Genomic DNA, 23,105 nt, shown 5'->3' on the forward strand with positions numbered 1-23,105 from the left:
GAAAAGCGTGCGTGTTGCAACAGACCAAGTGCTATAACTAAATATAGACGTGCAATTCAGTACATGTAGTATTTTATGATGAAAAATGTAAATCGGAATAAATGCACAGGATGAGAAAGTATTGACCCATTTAAACTATAGAACAAAAAAAGTTAATTTACGACTTAAACATTGCAGTAGATGGTATATTCATTAAAATATTTGTGACAGGTGGGAGAGTGGAGTTACACGTTAATGTCAGTACATGAAAATGAATAAACAATGAAATGGAAATGCATTAAATTATGAATTTAATTTCAGGCAAAAAATATTCAATATTTTTTAATGTGGTTTGCTTGAGAGATTTATACAATGCTCGTTGATACCAATACATTTATTATTGTACATTAATTATTAAAATTATGTTGTGGTTCATTCTTTGTTAGACTCACTGACTTATCTTTAGCGCCAACTTTGATATACAGTACGTTGATTTGTTTTCTTCATCTTTGTAATCATAAATGGAGTTTGTGTGCATCCTGTATAAAATTATGAGAGATTGTTAATCAATGGCAATTTCCTCCTTTATGTTTTTCCAAAATCTCACCACTGTAGACAATTAAAGGTAAATTACATGGGTGTTTGCAATTTTCATGGCCGGTCAATTGGCCTATTTTAAAGTCAAACTTAAGGTTCTGTGGCTGGAAGTAATATTAAATATCTTCAAAGAGCGAACAACTAAAGTGCCTTCACCGCTTTGATTCTAAAATGTAAGCAAGTCCCTTTAAGCTAAAAGACTTGATATTGGATATTGATCATAGCTAGCAAGTAACACAGCTATTTTAAGATGACTTGTAATCATGTATGTTTATTATTTCATACATTGTATGTATTCTGCAAACAAATGTTAGATAAATCATCTATAAAGTAACTTCTTAAAAAGTGTAGCATTTGAAGCAGTCAATATATAGCACAACATTTCGCAATAAAATTCCTCCTTTTAAGCTTTACCATCTGAGCACAATAAGTTCAATTGTCTGTGAATGTCGGCTTCCTTTTTTCAGAGAAAGCTGTCATGCCTTCCTTTCTGTCAGCCTGAAAAGAAAGGAACAGATCTTTAAAAAAAACAATAGCAATGTTCTTGATACATATCAATAAAATATCAAGCGTAATGCCCTGTGTCTGTACAATGGAATCAAATCGAATGCGCCAAATTTTGTACAAAAATTGACAATGGCAAAAAAAAGTGATTTGCATTTCTGGTATAGATGCAATAAAAGTTGTAAAGCTACAAATTAAATGCACAATAGTTAGTTTTTTGTTGAAATAAGATTTCATACCAAAATAATAAGTATGATTATTTGAATAAAATACACATAAAACATACATGCACCAATGAAGCATTTACTATTTCACATACAAATTAATTACCGGTAATAGAATTAGAGTAGAATGAGCTGTGCTCTGTAAAAAGGGGGTTTAATGCATGTGCATAAAGTGTCATCCCAGATTAGACTGTGCAATCCGCACAGGCTAATCAGGGACGACACTTTCCGCCTTAACTGGATTTTTGCTACTAAGAGACTTTCTTGAGACGAAAAATATCATAAAAGCCGAAGGGTTGTCCCTGATTAGCCTGTGCGGACTGCACAGGCTAATCTGGGACGACACTTTACGCACATGCATTAAACCCCCTATTCACAGAGCACTGCTAAAATAAATCCCAAGCTACAATCCACTGGATGTAGAAAGGAGTGTTGGTGGGAAACACATGAGAACAGTTAATACACCATGTATGTACCAAACATATGTCACTGTCGCTACACATACAGCCTTTTTACATACTAGTATGTGACATTGACCTTTAAGCTGGCTTCATAGTGTTGCATACAACAAGTGATCTTAAAATGATGATACTTTTTGCTCATTCACCGTATGGACACAGAACTGACAGTCACATGAACAGCTATCAATACTACCATATAAGGACTATGTACAAACTTCAAGCGTCCACTGTTACCTTGACCTTAAAGAAACAGACATGGTAGTTTCATGCGAAACATGGAAACATACCGGTAATATTATTATTTGTGCCAATTTAATTTTAAATCCTATTTTGCACAACAAGTTATTGGCGATATAAGGAAAATAATAGACTTTGATTGTTCACTAAGACATATACTTTCAAGCTAGCGTCATAGCTGTGGAATGCGAAATATTGTTTGAATTAATGACCTTTATGCCAATTTTGTTTGAAATAACATAATGTACATCAACATAAGGAGCCAATGTCCCACACTAAGAAACTAACAAAGAAACAAAAATTGAAACACAGACAGGGTAACACTATATGCTCTTCTTCCATTATGATCAAACGTTACAGAGTATTGTCAATTTTATGTTACATTTGAAGATTTACTTTTTGCCCAGAGAGTTATTATCCATAGTGAAAAATGTATCGATTTTTCCAAAATCCAGTCCCAAAATTTCGAAAGTATGGTTTGACCTCTACGTGATTGGAGCTGTAAAGTATCAAATAAAGAGTTTGAAGTTGTAATATCCTTTTAAATTATATCTTTATGTTTAGCATTTTATGTTTAAATGTAAGTTCACCAGTACTTATTCAAAAGTTACAAATCAAGCAATACAACTTTCCCAATTTAGAGGAAATTACTGCTAAAATTCTCTATTTAAAGGTAATCTGCCACATACTGCCTTGCCTGTGTACTGTAAACATTCTTAAACCAAATCAATATACACACAAGATGTGTTTGTGAAACACTATGTCCCTCCCATATATTTGACCGTTGACCTTGAAGGATGACCTTGACCTTTCACCACTCAAAATGTGCAGCTCCATGAGATACACATGCATGCCAAATATCAAGTTGCTATCTTCAATATTGCAAAAGTTATGACCAATGTTAAAGTTTGAGGCAAACAAACAAACCAACAAACAAACAGGGCAAAAACAATATGTCCCCCAGTATAGACTGGGGGACATAAAAATAAAAAACATAAGGATATATGATTATTTTCCAATCTGTGTCCATTGTCGAACTTGAAGCATTAGGAGTTCAAATTAAAATTTGTTTAATCTTGCCTCCCTTTCCAACTGCACATCATTATCAGAGCAGTAAGTCAACAAATGACAACTGCTGAACAGTTAGCCATAATACATGAAAGCATGCTACTACATGTGTAATTATTCAGATGTAGGTTCCTAGTTTATACCATTTCCAAATGAGCAGTACTTACTGTTGCAAAGGTAGCGTGGAAGATTCGCTTCTCAAAGTGTAACCCTTCTTGCAGTGAGAGTTCATATGCTGGAACAAAAGAACATGAATGGACTGAATGGACTGAATTAGAGATATTAGAGGATATCAACAATGTCACACAACTAAACAGGAATATCAGTGAAATTGTTAGGATGCTCCCTGGACTCTAATGATCAACTTAGTCAATGTATGGGTTAACTCTTACCACTTTGATACATATTTTCACACACTTTTAGTCCCTTAGAAAGATACTCACAGTCTGTTCTGGTTTAATGCTGTTTGCCTATAGCCATTTTCACTTTGCTTCTGAGTGGGAAAGGGTTAATTGGCAACAAGAAATCGAGCCAATAACTCTTTTAAAGATCAACAATAACATTCCCCTGACATTGAGCGGAAAGATGCTACAATATGTTTATGCCCAACCTACGCTGCATACTAGTTTTCAAATTTGGATCCCAAGTGTCTGTGATCTCACGTATAAACATGTTCAAATATCACTAAATCCCTAAAAAATAACTCATGCAAAATAACCTGACAATATATTTATGTCAACCCCCTTAAAATACCCTATATAATTTGTCATCAAATTAAGGTATAAAGTACCTAAGATTGGGCACAGACATGTAAAAATTCATTGTAAAACGTTTTATTTTTAACCCTTTCAGTGCGGGAACCGAATTTTAAAGGCCTTTGCAAACAGTTTGGATCCAGATGAGACGCCACAAAACGTGGCGTCTCATCAGGATCCAAACTGTTTGCTATTCTGATAGTATTCTTTGAAAAAAACCAAGAAAATGCTAATTTTAGAACTTCAGCAGACGACAATTTAGCAGACCACAAATTTCCCAGCATGCAAAGGGTTAATGAAAGAGCAGTGACTTCCTAAAGAAGATTGATGCAGACCAACTTGATAGTGTGTGCATGCCCATCATTAAGGATATCTGAATAGGAAGTTTCATCAAATTGGGATCATGAGAACTGTGTGTGGAAACATTTTTTTGTCATAGGGCAATAACTCCTAATAAATCACTCAAGCGGAACACTTGACAATATGTGAATGCTGTAATAATACTGGAAAAAAATTCAAACAAATTTCGATTATAAGGGTCTGTGATTTGACACAAAAATATATCATTCCTAAGAAAATAAGTTATTTACCAAAAGGCATAAATACCCTAAGTCATTATTTGAGCAGAACAACCAATAAGGATGCTATGTGCAGAGTTTCATCAAATGTAGATAATTGGTGTCTATGATAAATTACAGAAATTAATAACTATTAAAAAGACAACAATAATAAATGGAGTGGAATGAAATGATAATCAATTTACAATCAAAAGTCAATAACTCCCTGAAAAATCCTTGAGCATGAATGAACTATGCCAAAGTCCAAGTGCATATAAAGTTTTATCCAACGCAGATAATGTATGAGATCTCACTACGAAACAAAGTTTGACAGACAGAAAGGCAGATTAACATCATGGAGGACAGAAACAATCATTGGGAAACAAACATTTGACCCATGGAACTCTTTTCCATATAATACACCCGTCACACCGGACTAGCATCCTAACGGCGACCCAGATCGCAGTGAGGACGCCATAGACGCCGGATGGACGCAGTAATGACGCAAGAGGACGCAGTGAGGACACCGAGAATTGCTAAGGATGCGAGCCCACGGCGACCACTTTGAACATGTTCAAAGTAGTCGCCGAAGTCCGGCGTTTTACGGCGTTCTGTTAAGGACATTGTAGGGACGCTGTAAAGACGCAGTAGTTGTAGTAGAGACTTGGTAGGGTCGTGGTAGGGTCGCTGTAAGGTCGCCATGGACGTCGTGTGGTCGCCGCTCAAACCCACAGAAAATGATCATTGACTGCAAGGCCACCGTACGGCAACCTTATTGCGACATTAGTACGTCCTTTGTACGTCTATTGCGTCCTCAGAACGACTATGTTCGCAATAAGAACGCACTAAGAACGCCAAGGACACCGCTCAGACGACGTATGGTCGGCTTTGGTCGCGGTAAGGACGCAGAACGAACGTGGTAAGGTCGCCTGGGACGTATTAAGGACACCGTGAGGACGCGCAGAACGACATAAACCAGGACGCTGGTGTGACGGGAAGACGAAAAACAGCATTTTTACCGAAAAAGTCATTGGCGTCCTTACTACAACAATCAGAAATTTCCAGAAACACTGTCTTAGGTCGCTGTAAGGACGCCAGTCCGGTGTGACGGGGCTATTAAATAGAATACATTTGGACAAACACATCGTCAAGTTTCTTTTATGTCTAATAAAACATCTGATGATGCCCAAGAGATATATGATCATCCTTGCACTAAGCTTTGTCTCCTTTTATTATATGAAGTTTCATTTCAATCTCTTCAATTAAACCAGAGTTATACATAAGTCTCATCAAAATATAAGATTAACCAAAAGGAATTAACTCCAAGAAATTGAAAAGACTTATGAGTCTCTTCCTCTGCTCTTGCACTCAATTTGAGCAAACCTATATTGTAATGTAGTTTTATGTTTTTCGTTAAATACTGAATAATGAAGTTATAATTGATAAAACAAGCGAGACAGATAGACAGACAGACAGACAAGCAAAGCATTAACAAAAGTACATGTGTTAATGCCGCCTTTAAAAACATAAGCAATGGCAAATAAGAACAAGACCAGTGTTTGTGAAACACAATGCCCACTACTGTGCTTTGAAGACGCAATGAATGTATTTAAGAGAAAATTGTTAAGCCCAAGGCCCATTAGTTCACAAAAAATCAATGGACCAGAACAAAACTCACGCTTCATCTGTTGGTGAGGTAGGTAGACTCATATTATAACAAACAAGGCTATTGTCAAGCAATATGGTCCCATACCGGCTCCACCATTGTCAGAAATTCCACCATTTTCAGATTATTATTTTTTGGGTTGCTATGGCAACCACAATTTTTGACATAGGAACAAAATGAAATGACGTGCATAATTTCCATATTGCCATCCATCCATGTTGCAGGTTTCATGAAAAAATATTAAGAAATTTTAAAGTTATCGCAGGATCATGAAAACCACCATTTTCAGCAGTATTTCTAGTCTATTTGTTGCCATAGCAACCAGAATTTTGATGTATGAACAAAATGAAAAGACGTGCATAATGTCCATATTGCCATCTATCCATGTTTCAAGTTTCATGAAAAAAAATGAAGAACTTAAAGTTATCACAGGATCCAGAAAAGTGTGACGGACTGACAGACAGACTGACAGACAAACAGACTGACAGACGGAGTGCAAACCATAAGTCCCCTCCAGTGAAACCGGTAGGGGACAAAAACAGCTCAATATCTGAAATAGTTGCGTAAAAACGTACAGAAAACATAATGCCGGACAGACTGACAAAGAGACAGACAGTCCTGACTGGTATAGGCCAACCATCCGGGGGCATAATTACACCTAAAATCAAACAAAACTATTTATTTATGACATTAGTTTGATCCATTACCTGCATTGACCGCCTCCTTGCACATAGCTGAGGTTATTTTGGAGAAGCCTGCTATCTTCTCTGCTGTCTTGATGGCTTCATTCACTGTCTGGTCAATAGGGAAAACCTTGCTCACCAAACCTGTACATTCCAGATAAAAAATATACAAGAACTCTCCAAGTTGTATAAATGATTGAAAACTGTAATAATTTGAGAATAAGAATAAAGCAAAAAGGAAATGTATTTACGAGGGTTATTCTATTTATTTAAGAATAAAGGCATCAAATCATGATACATGTATGCTTTTCATTTTAAATTTGCATTTAGAATCAGAAATGAACATCCCTGACCGGAATAATTATGATCACAAAAGGTACATTGTTCTAAAACAAGAACCGATCCTCATGCAATTGATTCAGAGGAACAAAAGGTTTCACGACTGCCAAAATGAACCTTAGAATCTGAGCAAATCCTTTTGAAAATTTACCAGGGCAGGGCTTGCGGTCTCTATGCTTATCAGAAGTACTGATATCACTGGACAATTAAAATGTCAAAACATTTTTAAAAGCAACCATCAACCATCAAGACACATTCAAGTCTAAGAATAGCATTAATGACGATTCCGTTTTAAGCCGGGCTCTTGGAAAACAGGGCTTAAACCATAAGCATAAAATATCAGCACAGATTAGCCTGTGCAGTCTGCACAGCCTATATCAGTGACAACACTATCAGCTTTTAATGAAGTTTCCCCTTTGATTAAGTTTCTTCTAAACAAAAAATCTAGGTGTAAAGTGTTGTCCCTGATTAGTCTGTGCCGACACGGTTTAACATATTCGGCTCAAATGTATACCAGACTTTTCTGCCTCCTGAGCAGTCATTCTGTCAGCTGTGAGAATCAGCTCCATTGCTTTTGACTTGCCGATGGCTTTGCACAGTCTCTGAGTGCCTCCAGCCCCTGCACAATAGAAAGAGGTGGTAAACTCAATAAGACACAATATACACAGGTGGTACACTCAATAAGACACAACATATAGAGGTGGTGCACTCAATAAGACACAATAGATACAGGTGGTACACTCAATTAGACACAATAGATACAGGTGGTAAACTCAATTAGACACAATAGATACAGGTGGTACACTCAATAAGACACAATAGATACAGGTGGTACACTCAATTAGACACAATAGAAAAAGGTGGTAAACACAATAAGACACAACATATACAGGTGGTACACTCAATAAGACACAACAGATACAGGTGGGCACTCAATAAGACACAACATATACAGGTGGTACACTCAATAAGACACCATAGATACAGGTGGTACACTCTATAAGACACAAAATATACAGGTGGTACACACAATAAGACACAACAGATACAGGTGGTACACTCCATTAGACACAATAGATACAAGTGGTAAACTCAGTAAGACACCATAGATAAAGGTAGTACACTCAATAAGACACCATAGATACAGGTGGTTCACTCAATAAGACACAATAGATACAGGTGGTACATTCAATAAGACACCATAGATACAGGTGGTACACTCAGTAAGACACCATAGATACAGGTGTTTCACTCAGTAAGACAACATAGATACAGGTGGTACACTCAATAAGACACAATAGAAACAGGTGGTACACTCAATAAAACACAATAGATACAGGTAGTACACTCAATAAGACACAATAGATACAGGTGTTACACTCAATAAGACACAATAGATACAGGTGGAACACTCAAAAATACACATAAGATAAAGGAATTATACTCAATAAGACACAAACGATACAGGTGGTACACTCAATTAAATACAATAAATACAGGAGGTACACTCAATAAGACACAATAGATACAGGTGGTACACTAAAAACTACACAATAACTACAGACGGTACACTCAATACATAATAATAGATACAGGTGGGTCACTCAATAAAATACAACAGATACAGGTGGTACACTCAATAAGACACAATAGATACAGGTGGTAAAGTCAATGAGACACAATAGATACAAGTGGTACACTCAAAACCACACAATAGATACAGGAATTATACTCAATTAGAAAAACAGAGATACAACACTCAATTAAATACAATAGATACAGGTGGTACACTCAATAATATACCATAGATACAGACGATAACCTCAATACACAACAATAGATACAGGTGGTTCACTAAATAAGACACTAAAGACACAGGTGGTACACTCAATTGGACACAATAGATACAGATTGTACACTCAATAAGATGTCATAGATTCAGGTGGAACACTCAATAAGACACAATAGATACAGGTGGTACACTCAATAAGACCCAATAGATACAGGTGGAACACTCAATACGACACAATAGATACAGGTGGAACACTCAATAAGACCCAATAGTTACAGGTGGAACAATCAATACGACACAATAGGTACAGGTGAAACACTTAATTAGACACAATAGATACAGGCGGTACACTCAATAAGACCCAATAGATACAGGTGGAACACTCAATACAACACAATAGGTACAGGTGGAACACTCAATTAGACACAATAGATACAGGTGTTACAATCAATAAGACCCAATAGATACAGGTGGAACACTCAATAAGACACAGTAGGTACACAGGGGTTTCGCTGTCGATGGCCATTGGCGCTAAATTTTTAAAAGTGGCTCTATTTTTTTTAAAGTGGCGAATTTCAAAAAATCGGTACAATCATATCTGAAAATGTACTGCGAGTCGGAAGCACGCGACCGAGCATACGCGGCCAGCATGTCAGTTGTAAATATTGATTAACGACGTTGTAAGCGAACTTACCTGGAAGGAAATTGAAATCACTGAAGCGTGTAAGTGTTACAGACAGTGTTTTTACTGCTATTGGCAAGTTTATTGGGGTTATTATTGGATTAACGGCTCCTTTATGACATTGAACAATCAATTATGTAATCCTGGGATAAACTGTCAGGAAGATCAATAATTATAACGATATTAGGGACGCTATTTCTTTAATCAATACCATGACAACAACAACCATGACAAAAACACATGTAAACTTGTTTCACCAGGCATTTGTCAGCATTTATGTCTAACAGTTTCATTATTATAATGTTCTGGGAACGATATAATTTAATTAAGATACCAACTATTTCTGAAATCAAAAGTAGGTCTTTCACTCGATGTACTATACTTCGGATATGTTAACATGTCGATTTGTTGTTGATAGTTTGTAAAAATATGTTTTGTGTTATTTCAGACAACAAGAATGGATGGTGGCAATTATCCTGGTTGGGTCTGGGCCTTTCTGTCAATAAATAGATGTGAAAAATATTCATTTAATTGAACCTGGAAATCAACCACCACAGCTAACAGAAAACCTTATAACAATAGGTGTTTTTTTAGAATTTGTTAAATTTGATAATAAAGAGAATTTGATGTATATCATGTCCAAATGATCAAATATAACTGTTAAACAATTTGAATTGAGATGCTTTATTTTCTGATGTTTGAATTATTTTTCCTTTCAGATGATGTACATTTGTGTGATTCTAGGTTTTAATAAATAATTCTAAAACATTTATGCAGCATATTGTTAAATTATTGTTAACATCATAATGTTATCTGGTTTATCAAGTGGAAAAATGTTATTTATATAAAATAAAGCTTATTAAGACTTATAAAGGTACTTAATGTTATTTATGTATTAACATACTTCTAAAAGTAATAAAAATATAGTCAATGCCATTATTCATTTATGTAGTAAGGTTCCTTAAATGATTGTCCATATTAATTAAGTCGGAATAACTGGCGGTTTCTCACCGCAATAGCGGTTTTCACACCGCGATAAAATGGCAACAACTTTTTTTGGGCCAGTGAAACCCCTGGGTACAGGTAGAACACTCAATAAGACACACTAGGTACAGGTGGAACCCTCAATAAGACACAATAGATACAGGTGGAACACTCAATAAGATGTCATAGATTCAGGTGGAACACTCCATAAGACACAATAGATACAGGTGATACACTCAATTAGGTACAATAGATACAGGTGGTACACTCAATTAGACACAATAGATACAGGTGGAACACTCAATAAGACAAGAGGATTGTATAATGACTTGGGGGATTTTAAGAAAAGAAATTGAGCTGCACTCTGGGAAAATGGGGTTTAATGCATGAGCAAAAAAGTGTCATCCCAGATTAGCCTGTGCAGCATGCAACAGCTTATCAGTAACGTCACTATCCACCTAAACTGGTTATTCAATAAGAAGGGACTTTATCTGAACGAAAACAACCAAATAAAGGCTGACATTGTTTTTCCTGATTAGCCTGTGCGGACTGCAGAGGTGAATCTTTGACAACACTTTATGCACATACATTAACACTGTATTCAGATAGTGAGGCTCATATTCATCAATTTAAATCATAGAACAAACACCTACTAAAGAACAAATACGTCAATATGACATACTGTTAATAGACTGGACAAACTAAAATGAAGATGATAATACATATTATTATTCTATAATAATCATTTGCAGGCACTTGCAACAAATAACTGCTAAAATAATTTAAGCAAATATCAGTCTTTTTCTTCATACTGATATATTGAGGAATAAAGAGAGTAAACACTGTGTTTTTGTTATAATCCATCATCTACATGTATGATGATGTAAATACAATGCAATGTTCACATACTTTAATATTTTAAGTAAACAATTACCAAAGAATATAAAAAGTCCAGCTGAGTTGATCACGAAATTCATCACCAATAATGAAGTGAATACATTAAGTCACTATAAAAGTAAAATAATGGAAAGCAAAACATTATTGTCATGTTTTTTACAAGGAATGGTCCAAAGTGTAATCAATGGTTGCCCAAACTGTGCATTCTCTGTGAAAAGGGGGTTTAATGCATATGCGTAAAGTGTCATCCCTGTTAAGCCTGTGCAATCCGCACAGGCAATCCGCACAGGCTCATCAGGGACGAAACTTTCCGCCTAAACTGGATTGTTGCTAAGAAGTGACTTTCTTTAAACAAAAATATCAAAAAGCTGAAAGTGTCATCCCTGATTAGCTTGTGCAAATTGCACATTCTAATCTGGGACCACACTTTACGCACATGCATTAAACCCCATTTTCACAGAGCATGACCCAAATGCTTGTCTTTTTTTTACCAGGTATGGTCCCAAGTGTAATCTCTGGTTGCCCAAACTGTGCGTTCTCTCCAGCATAAATGATATCACACATCATGGCTATCTCACAACCACCGCCTAGCTGAAAATAATCACACAATTTATTGTGACAGTGGAGTGTTTCACGAAGCATCACAAGCATGTGGTAGTTTTCAAAGCAATCTTTTCAGACTTAGGCTGCATTATATGTGGACCCAGAGTGTGTTCAAGCACTCTTGCTCAAATAACTGACTAGACTTCCAAAAGCCAGGACAAATTTTGAATTATAGCTGCAATTTCCAGCGTTCTTTTTTTTAACTGAGTACATTTTTGTAATTTAAATTCAAATCTAATCTTCTGCTGTTTGTGTTGGGACCAGAGTTCTCAGAGGAAAACTCACATTTCCAGCTTCTTTTTTTGTACCGAGAAATTTTAATTTTAATCTGGTCTTCTGCTGTTTGTGTGTGGGGGGAGGGAGACTAGAGTTTCCAGAGGAAACCCCACATGTCTGGTATTTTGACCATTCAAATTCATATGTGTCAGGAGCTGGGATTGAACCAGGGTCCTGAGGTAAGCGTAACAACCACTGCCAACTATCCAGCTTCACACACTGGTGTTCATTTCCTACATCTTTCCAGTATCTTGTGAACATCTATCTTTCTCATGAAAACCAATTTCATTATAACAGATTTCCTGAATGCTGAAAAAAGCGTTTGACATTGGTTCTGACAAACTGTCAAACCTGCATGGCTGATTAAAATTTGTCATTTTTTGCATGTTTGCTAATGTTTAATGCTATATATGTAAACAATAATGCAATTGTATAATTTCCTCACCTTTTTCATTGCTCTTAACATCAATTTACATAAACCACATTTTACATACTTTTATTGTATGAATACCATATATATAATTTATCTATATGTCTTGACAAACATGTCAGATGCCCTGACCAAAATTTGCCGGTGTGTTTGTCTGACAGAACATTTTCTTGAACCAGTAGGGTTTTGGGATGCGAACATATCTAAAATGTTGAGTATAGCAGAGAAGGGACAAAAAATTAGTGATAAAGTCATGGGGGGAGGGGAAGGTCGGAGAATGTGAATAATATTTATTCTTTTCTTTGAGGATGACATATATTTTGTGTTCTCTTCCCTATCATATAAAGTAAAATGCCATCAAATTGTTCACAATTCATAAATAATTGGCATTGTAATTATTATTATCTTTTACAAATATATATAATAGGAATTAATTGCAATTGTCAGGTTTATAATCTAAAGCTTAAGTAACAGAAGCAGTCACAAACATACGCCTACTTGAAATAATGAAGGAAAATCTTACTGCATATCCATTAACAGCTGCTATTACAGGCTTCTTGCATCTTGCCAGTCTATCCCAGTTGGACAGGAAACTTCCACTATACACTTCAGCAAACTCGCGGTCCTTCATTTCTTTTATGTCCGCTCCAGCTATGAGTGATCAACAAGAAGTAGCAATTAGCTCAAATGGTATATGAAACAAAGTTAAATATTTGCTGAAAGCTCTCAATTATCTTCATCTCTTAAGTTAAACATTTTATTATCATTTTACAGCTGTCCCTTCCATTGTTTTTTCCTAAACAAACAATAAGAGCTCTTCAAAAACAGCACACTCAGCCGTTTTACTGCTTTGATTGTGTGATGTATGCTCAGTCCCCCACTTTAAAGAATACAAAGGCATATTTGAAGTTGAATAGCTGTAGTAGATATATAGTATATGTAAACTGAAAGATGAACATTTATAAACTGAAACATGAATTGTGACAATACCATGAAATTATATGTTCAATATTTTACCCAATAATTAAGCTAAATTTGATTAACTTTGATTGCAAGGTCTGCATAACTACCCACACAGAAAATTAAAGAACAATTTGACCCTCCAGACTAAAATTATTGAGCGAAAATTATTTTCTATTTTATTTACAACAAGGCTATTGTCAAGCAATATGGTCCCCTACCGGCTCCACCATTGTCAGAAATTCCACCATTTTCAGATTATTTTTTGTTGGTTGCCATAGCAACCACAATGTTTGACGTAGGAACAAAATGAAATGACGTACAAAATGTCCATATTGCCATCTATCCATGTTCATAGTTTCATGAAAAAATATTAAGAACTTTTAAAGTTATTGCAGGATCCAGAAAAGTGTGACGGACGGACTGACAGACTGAGCGCAAACCATAAGTCCCCTCCGGTGAAACCGGTAGGGGACAATTACCAAACTGGCCCCAAATGCAATCCCTACAAAGATCTGCATGTAAGCTACATACACACAACATTACAGAACAAGAGATGTGTTTGTCAGAAACACAATGCCCCCTTCCGCACCGTTTTGATTTATTTATATATAAAAAAGACCTTTGACCTTGAGGATGAACTTGACCTTGACCTTTCACCACTCAAAATGTGCAGCTCCATGAGATACACATGCATGCCAAATATCAAGTTGCTCTCTTCAATATTGCAAAATTTGACCTTTGACCTTGAGGATGAACTTGACCTTGACGTTTCACCACTCAAAATGTGCAGCTCCATGAGATACACTTGCATGCCAAATATATAGTTGCTCTCTTCAATATTGCAAAATTTGACCTTTGACCTTGAAGGATGAACTTGACCTTTCACTACTCAAAATGTGCAGCTCCATGAGATACACATGCATGCAAAATATCAAGTTGCTATCCTCAATATTGCAAAATTTGACCTTTGACATTGACCTTTAACCTTTAAAGATGAACTTTACCTTGACCTTTCACCACTCAAAATGTGCAGCTCCTTGAGATACACATGCATGCAAAATATCAAGTTGCTATCTTCAATATTGCAAAATTTGACCTTTGACCTTTAAGGATGAACTTGACCTTGACCTTTCACCACTCAAAATGTGCAGCTCCGTGAGATACACAGGCATGGCAAATATCAAGTTGCTATCTTCAATATTTAAAAAGTGATGGCCAATGTTAAAGTTTTTGGACAGACAAACAGACGCCATATATTTGACATTTGACCTTGAAGGATGACCTTGATGTTCACCTTTCACCACTCAAAATATGCAGCTCCATGAAATACACATGCATGCCAAATATCAAGTTGCTATTTTCAATATTTAAAAAGTGATGGCCAATTTAAAGTTTTTGGACGGACAAACAGACGCCATATATTTGACATTTGACCTTGAAGGATGACCTTGATGTTCACCTTTCACCACTCAAAATATGCAGCTCCATGAAATACACATGCATGCCAAATATCAAGTTGCTATCTATAATATTTAAAAAGTAATGGCCAATGTTAAAGTTTTTGGACGGACAGAATATTTGACAATTGACCTTGAAGAATGACCTTGACCTTCACTTTTCACCACTCAAAATGTTCAGCTCCAGGAGATACACATGCATGCCAAATATCAAGTTGATATCTTCAATATTTAAAAAGTTATGGCCAATGTTAAAGTTTTCGGACAGACGAAATATTTGACATTTGACCTTGAAGGATGACCTTGACCTTCACATTTCACCACTCGAAATGTTCAGCTCCAGGAGATACACATGCATGCCAAATATCAAGTTGCTATCTTCAATAGTAAAAAAGTTATGGCCAATGTTAAAGTTTTCGGACGGACGGACAGATGCCATATATTAGACATTTGACCTTGAGGGATGACCTTGACCTTCACCTTTCACCACTCAAAATGTGCAGCTCCATGAGATGCACATGCATGCCAAATATCAAGTTGCTATGTTAAATATTGAAAAAGCTATGACCATTTAAGTTTTCGGACGGACTGACATACTGACGGACAGTTCAACTGCTATATGCCACCCTATCGGGGGCATAAAAATACCTATATCCAAACTGAAATTATTGAGTGTAAGCTCTTCTTTAATTTTTTAGCTTATACAGTAATCGTGCAAGATCAGCATTTTACCTACTTTTACATAAAAAAATAGCCCAATATATCAATCCTAACTGAATAACTCAATTGAGAAACCTTCAAAATATGTGCTAAAGCATGTGGAGATAAACATTCTTTAAAAGTTTAAATAGAATTGCATGCAAAACATACGAGGTGTTGGCAAAGAAGAGTGTTTTGGATGGAAGCACATTACAAGCACACACAGATGCCTCCCATTTTTATATCCCTTCGCCTTTCTGTGAGGGATAAAAAGGTCATAATTCTGTTTAATTGCAGGTCAGAGTTAATGAACTTGGTCATTGAGCTAACCCAATAACCCCAAACACATAAAGAAATTGATATAGAGATGTTGCACATTTATCAATTTTCTAAAAAGGGGCATAATTCTGGTAACTTGTAGCTCCTGCATTGGTCAATGACCTCACACAATGACCTTGAACACATGTCTGAAGTGTACATTTAATAAATATTGTATAAACCATATAAATATGGAGGTGTTGCATGTTTACCTTAACAAATGTTTTAATTGCAAAGAAAGGGGCATAATTGTTCTTGTATTACAGGTCAGAGTTATGGAACTTGGACAGTGACCTCTCACAATTATAATAAACACATGTATGAAGCTAATCAAATACATATAGCAGAAAGCTTTTATAAATATGTAAAATAAAACATACCTATATCAGAAAAACATGATTTTCTTTAAAATCTCACAAAACAAATAATGTTACAGTAGTATATAAGCTTAATTATACAAATCTACATACTTCTCAAGAAAACTTACCAGCAAATGCTTTATCCCCACCAGTTAAGACAATACATCCCACATCTTTGTCCTTTTCAAATGCATCCAGAGCATCTGATACTTCTTTCATTAGGCCATCACAAAGAGCGTTCAGAGCCTTCCGTCTATTTAGCTGAATGAAACCCACATTTTGTTTTTCCCCTTTCTTGTCTGTGATAACGTATTGACCTTCTGCAAAATATAATTATGTAACTCATAGACAAAGAAAATAAGTTCCATTTTGCAAGTTTACATTTTCTGAAGAAAATAAGTGTAGTGTGGGGTCTAAAATACAATAAGCATGTGCTTTAGTGGTAAAGAGATATTAAAAGCAGGAGCATGTTGCGCTATTGCCCTAAAACTGTGCAAACAATTGTTTAACAAACTTTGTTTAAGTATTGGTAATGTAAGTTTGTAACCCTACCACTGGGTATATATCAAAGTGTAAGTTATAACAGATCACAACATTCATAAAATATTAAATATTTGTTGCTCAATGGTAAGGTTTGTCCAAAACTGTTTTGGGGCAATTTCAATTTGCAAGGTGCCATAACTTGACTGAATGTGTTATAAAATTAAATGAATATGACAAATTTTTATAACACATATTAAGATGTCTGAAATAAATTGGTTTAATTCCATTATAATCTTCCATGGTATACTTTTGACAGGATCACGTGACTTTGTGTGATTCAGGTAAGTGGTGCTTTTTTTCAAATACCTTTTTAAAACAGTTTTTCTAAAGAATTTCAACTAGTGCATAAAATACAGATTTTTATGCAGATTGTGGCAACATGAAATACCTCAGACATACTTTATTTCTTGTTAAAAAAATCGATGTGTACTGCACTGTTATGCTTCGCGCAACATGAAATTGTGTCACTGATTTCAGATGTTTTCAATGTTTTTTTATACCTGAATAAACAAAATGCAAGAAAAGCTGTCTTTTAAGAACTAAAGATTTTTGCAAAGGTATTTCAATAACTTTAGATATTTGCAACAATAAAGTTGTTAAGTTCTTAACAGTGTGTTTACATTTTGTCCAGCCCGTGTGTAAACCCCTGAAATCCCCGTTGATCCTGCAACCTGTAGATGCTTCATTTAATTTGAAAAATAGCCTAAAATCAAACTATCCCTAGTTGACAGTTCGCGAAAATATGTTGCATATCGCATTGACCTTGCATTCAATGGGGGTTTAATGTTTGCGAAATGAATGTCATGCCAATACGGTGGGTTTTTTCGATATAATACCTGTCGCCATGCATCTTTTAATGCATTGAAAAGGCAATATAACGTTAGTTTGTGCAGATCGATGCAAAAACTGGCCAAAAATCGTCCGTCCTAGTTTGGAAGCCATTTTGTATTTTGTACTGAAGCCAAAGTGTTGCTTAAGTTGCAAAACGTATTTGCAGATTTTTTGCAAAAAACTTGCAAACACAACAATAAATTATTGAACGCTACACATTCATCCATTTCAAATGAATATTTTAAGGTGACTTTTTGCTAAGATTTATGTTTTGTAAACAAATATACTGAGAGAGTATATTAACCCGGAAGTAGTTAAACCTCCGAAACAAAACATTTTGTCTGATAATAAAAGTAGGCGTGTTTTTACAAATGCGCAATGGATTTAAGTGTTTCAAACACATACGGTAACGGTCTTCTTTATGCGGGATGGAATCAAGACCAAGGTATGCGAACTTCTTGTTTAAATTTATTGTCTTTTTGTTTTGAAAGCAGTAAAAAAAAGCTTCACCATTTGCATTTGCAGGTCACAGTAAACTAAAAGAATTCCTTAACAAGTTCAATGCAAAAGCTTAAATAAAAAAAACATAAATGCAACAATTTGCACTTAGAGCCTGTATTACCACACGTTTTCAAATATAGCATTCCAAGGCCAATTAATTGAAGAAATATTAAGATCTGTCATGTGTATGTTAGAAAGAACTCCACACCAATTAACGTTCACTATTTTACAGCCACCTTTTTAGGTATTCTCTAGTTGAAAGTAACGCCATCTTTCAAGGTCTCTCCATATAATACTCAATCTTCAAGCGAAACAGTGAATTTTTAATACACACCAATTTATTAACAGCCACACATAATACAAAGAAGTATTTAACAAATAAAGACCAAAGTCACGGCAAATGTCAATATAGAACAGTGTGTCTTCAAATAAATTGTAATTTATTTAGAGAGTAAACAATTGCACACCTGAAAAATTAAGTATGCTTCAACCTTCAGTCTAACGTGCAAATAGTGCCTGCTGTGTAACATTTAACTGTTATTCTGAATATTCTATGCTTTTCATCAATTATTAATTTGAAGCAAGTATGCAATCATGATCATCATCATCATTCCCTTGTGCAGTTTGATCGTTGGGGGGATTGAGGCACGACCATACAGTAATCCTCCTCCAGTCAGGTCTGTTGTGTGCTGCTGAGAGTCATTCATCCATGGGAAGGGATGTCCACTTGTTTAGATTGTCCATCCAGCTTTTCTTTTGACGGCCTTGACGTCGAAATCCCTCTAGGGTGCCCAGGAAAACAGTCTTGCACTGAGAGTCGTGCCTGGTGAAGTGGCCAAACTAAACCAGCATTCCTCATTCGTCAGTAGGGGCTCTTTTGGGCTAATCCTGTGTTCTGTGTTCACCTGAAGCGTCCAGGTCTGGTAGCCGTACAGTTGGATGGGGATTACAAGGGACTTGTAGAACCTGTACTTGGTTTAGAAGCTGATGGTAATAAGGGTATCATGTTTACAGATTTTTCTGAATGTTTAAATGAAATGAAATAAACAAAACGTTACTGTTTAAACAGTATCCCCATGTCTGATTTAAAATTATCAGTGCCATTGCATTTCCAAACTGAAAGTTGTAATTATTTCTTGAAGTTATATTTATGGCATATGATCCTATTAGCGCAATGATGTCATATTAAAATCAACTGAAATATTCTTGTTGTTTTTTAACCATTGGGTTACACTTTGTCTACTTACATGCCATAATATTTGATAACAAAGACAAATTAATATCCAACCCACATTTCTTCAATAAGAGTAAACCGGTTTTAAAATGTTCAATGTTTTACTCAACAAGATGTACATCAAACACAAGTATCCGTTCATTAAATTGGCTGCATCATGAATGAATTCGCTGGTGCCGTTTGAGTACCCATTGTCCCGTAAAGGTTTACTCACTAGATTTGTGGAGGAACACCAGTTTGTCCACTGATGAAGAGTCTAGGGATGCCTAAAGCTTAGTAACGGTAGCTAAGAACCGAAAACACTCGCCCTGATGATACGGAAGTTGCTTGCACACCGGTCAATTTTCTCGCAAGAACTTCCAAGTTGCGGAGAGGTGTCCATGTTCAATTTCCACCACAGAAATGGACTTTGGCTTAATGGGACAGCTTTATCACACAGATGACGCTCAAGTTCTTTGGCACAATTTGACATTGTAGCACTGGTTGTTGCCTGCAAATATCCACCTAACAAAAATGGCCCTGGTTGAAAGATTATAGTTGGGCTATCGGCAGTTGGTTGAGACATCGGTAACTGTAAAGTGTCCACACGCTCAAGCACGCTCTAATGAACCAGTTACGCTGGGGCTCTGTCAGAAACGATCTGTACCTGGGGTCAAGAAAAGTGCATATGACCAGCAAGCTTGATGTGATTTCGTCACTGTCAATGTGATACCTTTTCATCAGATAAGAATGCACATCTTTCTTGAATTTTGCAATAGCGGGCTTTTCACCAAATAAGAATGCACATCTTTCTTGAATTTTGCAATAGCTGGAGTGTCTTGGTCATTCTCAGCGAGGTAGTGGTTTATTATACTGAAAAGTATCAGGCAAATACCACAGACAGCTCTGAACACATTGTTCTCATTGCAAAATATAGCGGTTTTAAAACCAGGACTAGACCCTATATTATTTTCAGCTTGTAATCACTTAGGTAAAAATAGTATAGCCCTCTATTGCAAGGCTAGTCCAATGGTCTGACGTCAGTGCCACGCCAGTCTGCATGGCTAATACATTAAGCAGTTTGCTTTTTTCTGACTCATACATTTTTGTAACGTAAGTTGACAATGTGCTAGGGCCAGGCAAGTCATAAGACGCATTAAGCTCTCGACAAAAGTCAATGAAACATTCCCCATTTACGATGGAAATAGGTCAGAAATCTGGCGCACACATGAGGGCTAATTTCTCTGTGCAAACTTTCCATATTTCATCATGGGTTTGGCAAAATCAGTCAGCTTCCGCTGCCGTTTCTCACTATTGCCTGCGGACGTTAAATGCATCCAGTCACACAAACTTGTGAACCATTTTTATGCGGTTCGCCATGGTCCTCTTTCACCTTTGTACGACAACTCGGTTACACACAAGTTATATTTAACCTTTTCTTTTCCGCATACTTCAATTTTAGGAGATTTTTTCTGCGACCTATCTCTAAAAATGAATGCTGATGAAGAAACAGCAGGAAGTTTGCCTCGTGCACTTCGTTCCAACACACGTCAAATGTTCGAGACGATTCGGGGCATGCTCATGCAACAAATGGCGGGAAAATTTTCTTGAGCACTTCATGCAGACGCGCATTTAATATTCAAGACGTTTTGTCTGTACATGGTGTATTGTTATGTTTACGGTATTGTGAATAAGGGCCATCTGGTGCACGTGATACAAATACGCGTTTTTTTTAGCAGTTGTGAATAAGCATTGCAAGGTCGTAATGTAATGAACTAAAATGGACATTGACTGTAGCTTTAACGTTGACTGCTTTTGTAAACGTTTTTGAGCAAAACACTAAACTCGACCGTTTAAACATTTACATGTGATACCCTTAGATGTAACTGCTTGTCCACAACCTGCTCATTCTGGCCATAGATGCAGTTGCAATAGCAAGTCCTTATCGGTCCTCAGCCCTACTGGCACCATCCTTGGAGTTGGACAAGGTTGGGACCGAGTTCTTGGAGCTGGTCTCTTCTAGCTTCTTGCTGTTCATGGTGATGTCTGCACTGGTTTTGGTCGTGCTCTTTACCTTACCTTATAGGTTTCACACACAGTATTGAATTTTGCATGCATCTTTCACATGAAAAATTTATTTCAGCTGTTTGTGCCAAAAAAGAATGATGGCACATGTTATTCACAAGATTTAAGTAGATTACTAAAAGCAATTATCTTAGTTGGCACTTGTCTGCAGCATCTTGCAACATTATAAATCTGTTTAAAACCGGATGTATCCTTTCTGCTCTTCTTTTATTGGATGCTAGAAGGTTTCTTTGTCAAATAGATAAATCAAGGTAAGAATTCTGTGAAGTGAATTGCTTGGTGAGCGTTTATTTTATTGCTAACTATAAACTTACATGTATTTTATTGCTAACTATAAACAGAGACGCATCTTATTGAGATGCTGGTGCTGGGACAATCCTAAAAAAACACAGAATGTATGCAGAAAAAACACCAACATTTACTCATGTGCTTATTTGGAAGTACACGCAATATAATAACAGTTATTATGATGTGTTGTTATACAGCATACATATGTATTTAAACATCTGTTTTAGGCTGCTTTGCATGTGGAATGGAAAATGGGTTCAGAGTCTACAATTCAGACCCATTGAAAGAAAAGGAACGACAAGACTTCACTGATGGAGGCATTGGACATATTGAGATGTTGTTCAGATGTAACTACCTGGCATTAGTAGGCGGTGGAAAGAACCCAAGATACCCACCAAATAAAGGTATTTCATCAGTATTCTTACCAAAAAGCTAGATTCTAGAATATGTGCAAGGATTTGAAATAAATCATTTTGATTATGCAACCATGCGCTGATCTTTAAAGCCACACACCTTGAAATGAAAGTAAATTTAAGTATAAATAAGAAACATATTTTATCTATGCCAATTAGAATATATCTGGTGGTTACAAGGTAGAAATCCGTCTCTTTTGCGCTTAAAAAACTTAAAAATAATCGCGTTTGTTGAAATGGACGTATACGTACCATATAGAAACCCTACTTTCAGTTTTAAAAGTGGTACCTTTTGAAAAATAATGAATGACTTGCTAACTAGGCTTTAGATTTAATTTCATCTATGCCAATTAGAATATATCTGGTGGTTACAAGGTAGAAATCCGTCTTTTTGCGCTTCAAAACTTAAAAATAATCGCGTTTGTCGAAATGGATGTATACGTACCATATAGAAATCCTACTTTCGGTTTTTAAATTTAGAAATAAAAATTACTTGTTAACTTGGCTATAGATTTAATTACACTTTTGTACACTTTCCAATTGCATTTTATGTATTGATTAACATGTATTTCATTTCAAGGTGTGTGGCTTTAACACTGAAATATGTGTCTTGTTCTGAGAAAACTGGGCTTAATGCTTGTGCGTAAAGTGTCGTCCCAGATTATCCTGTGCAATCCGCACAGGCTAATCAGGGACGACAC

General features: G+C 36.1%; 2 protein-coding genes across 2 annotated transcripts in view; one reads left to right on the forward strand and one right to left on the reverse strand.

Moving 5' to 3' along the window:
* Nucleotides 1-819: 819 nt before the first annotated feature.
* On the reverse strand, nt 820-18,059 carry LOC127864102 (enoyl-CoA hydratase, mitochondrial-like). The gene is made up of 8 exons (XM_052403798.1): nt 17,910-18,059; nt 16,659-16,850; nt 13,258-13,385; nt 11,917-12,016; nt 7,585-7,689; nt 6,756-6,875; nt 3,238-3,305; nt 820-1,074 (listed from the first exon to the last, which is right to left on the reverse strand). Exons 1-8 carry the CDS (start codon nt 18,013-18,015, stop codon nt 1,009-1,011), a joined length of 885 nt encoding a protein of 294 aa, XP_052259758.1. The 5' UTR covers nt 18,016-18,059; the 3' UTR covers nt 820-1,008.
* A 124-nt stretch (nt 18,060-18,183) lies between these two features.
* LOC127864101 (WD repeat domain phosphoinositide-interacting protein 3-like) overlaps nt 18,184-23,105 on the forward strand; it is a 29,419-nt gene continuing 24,497 nt past the window's right edge. The window contains exons 1-2 of the mRNA XM_052403797.1: nt 18,184-18,349; nt 22,219-22,395. Coding sequence (XP_052259757.1) covers nt 18,283-18,349; nt 22,219-22,395 — 244 coding nt within the window. The 5' untranslated portion in view covers nt 18,184-18,282. The remainder of the gene's footprint in view (nt 18,350-22,218; nt 22,396-23,105) is intronic.

Source organism: Dreissena polymorpha, unplaced genomic scaffold (genome assembly GCF_020536995.1).
Source record: "Dreissena polymorpha isolate Duluth1 unplaced genomic scaffold, UMN_Dpol_1.0 chrUn116, whole genome shotgun sequence".
Lineage (NCBI taxonomy): Eukaryota > Metazoa > Mollusca > Bivalvia > Myida > Dreissenidae > Dreissena > Dreissena polymorpha.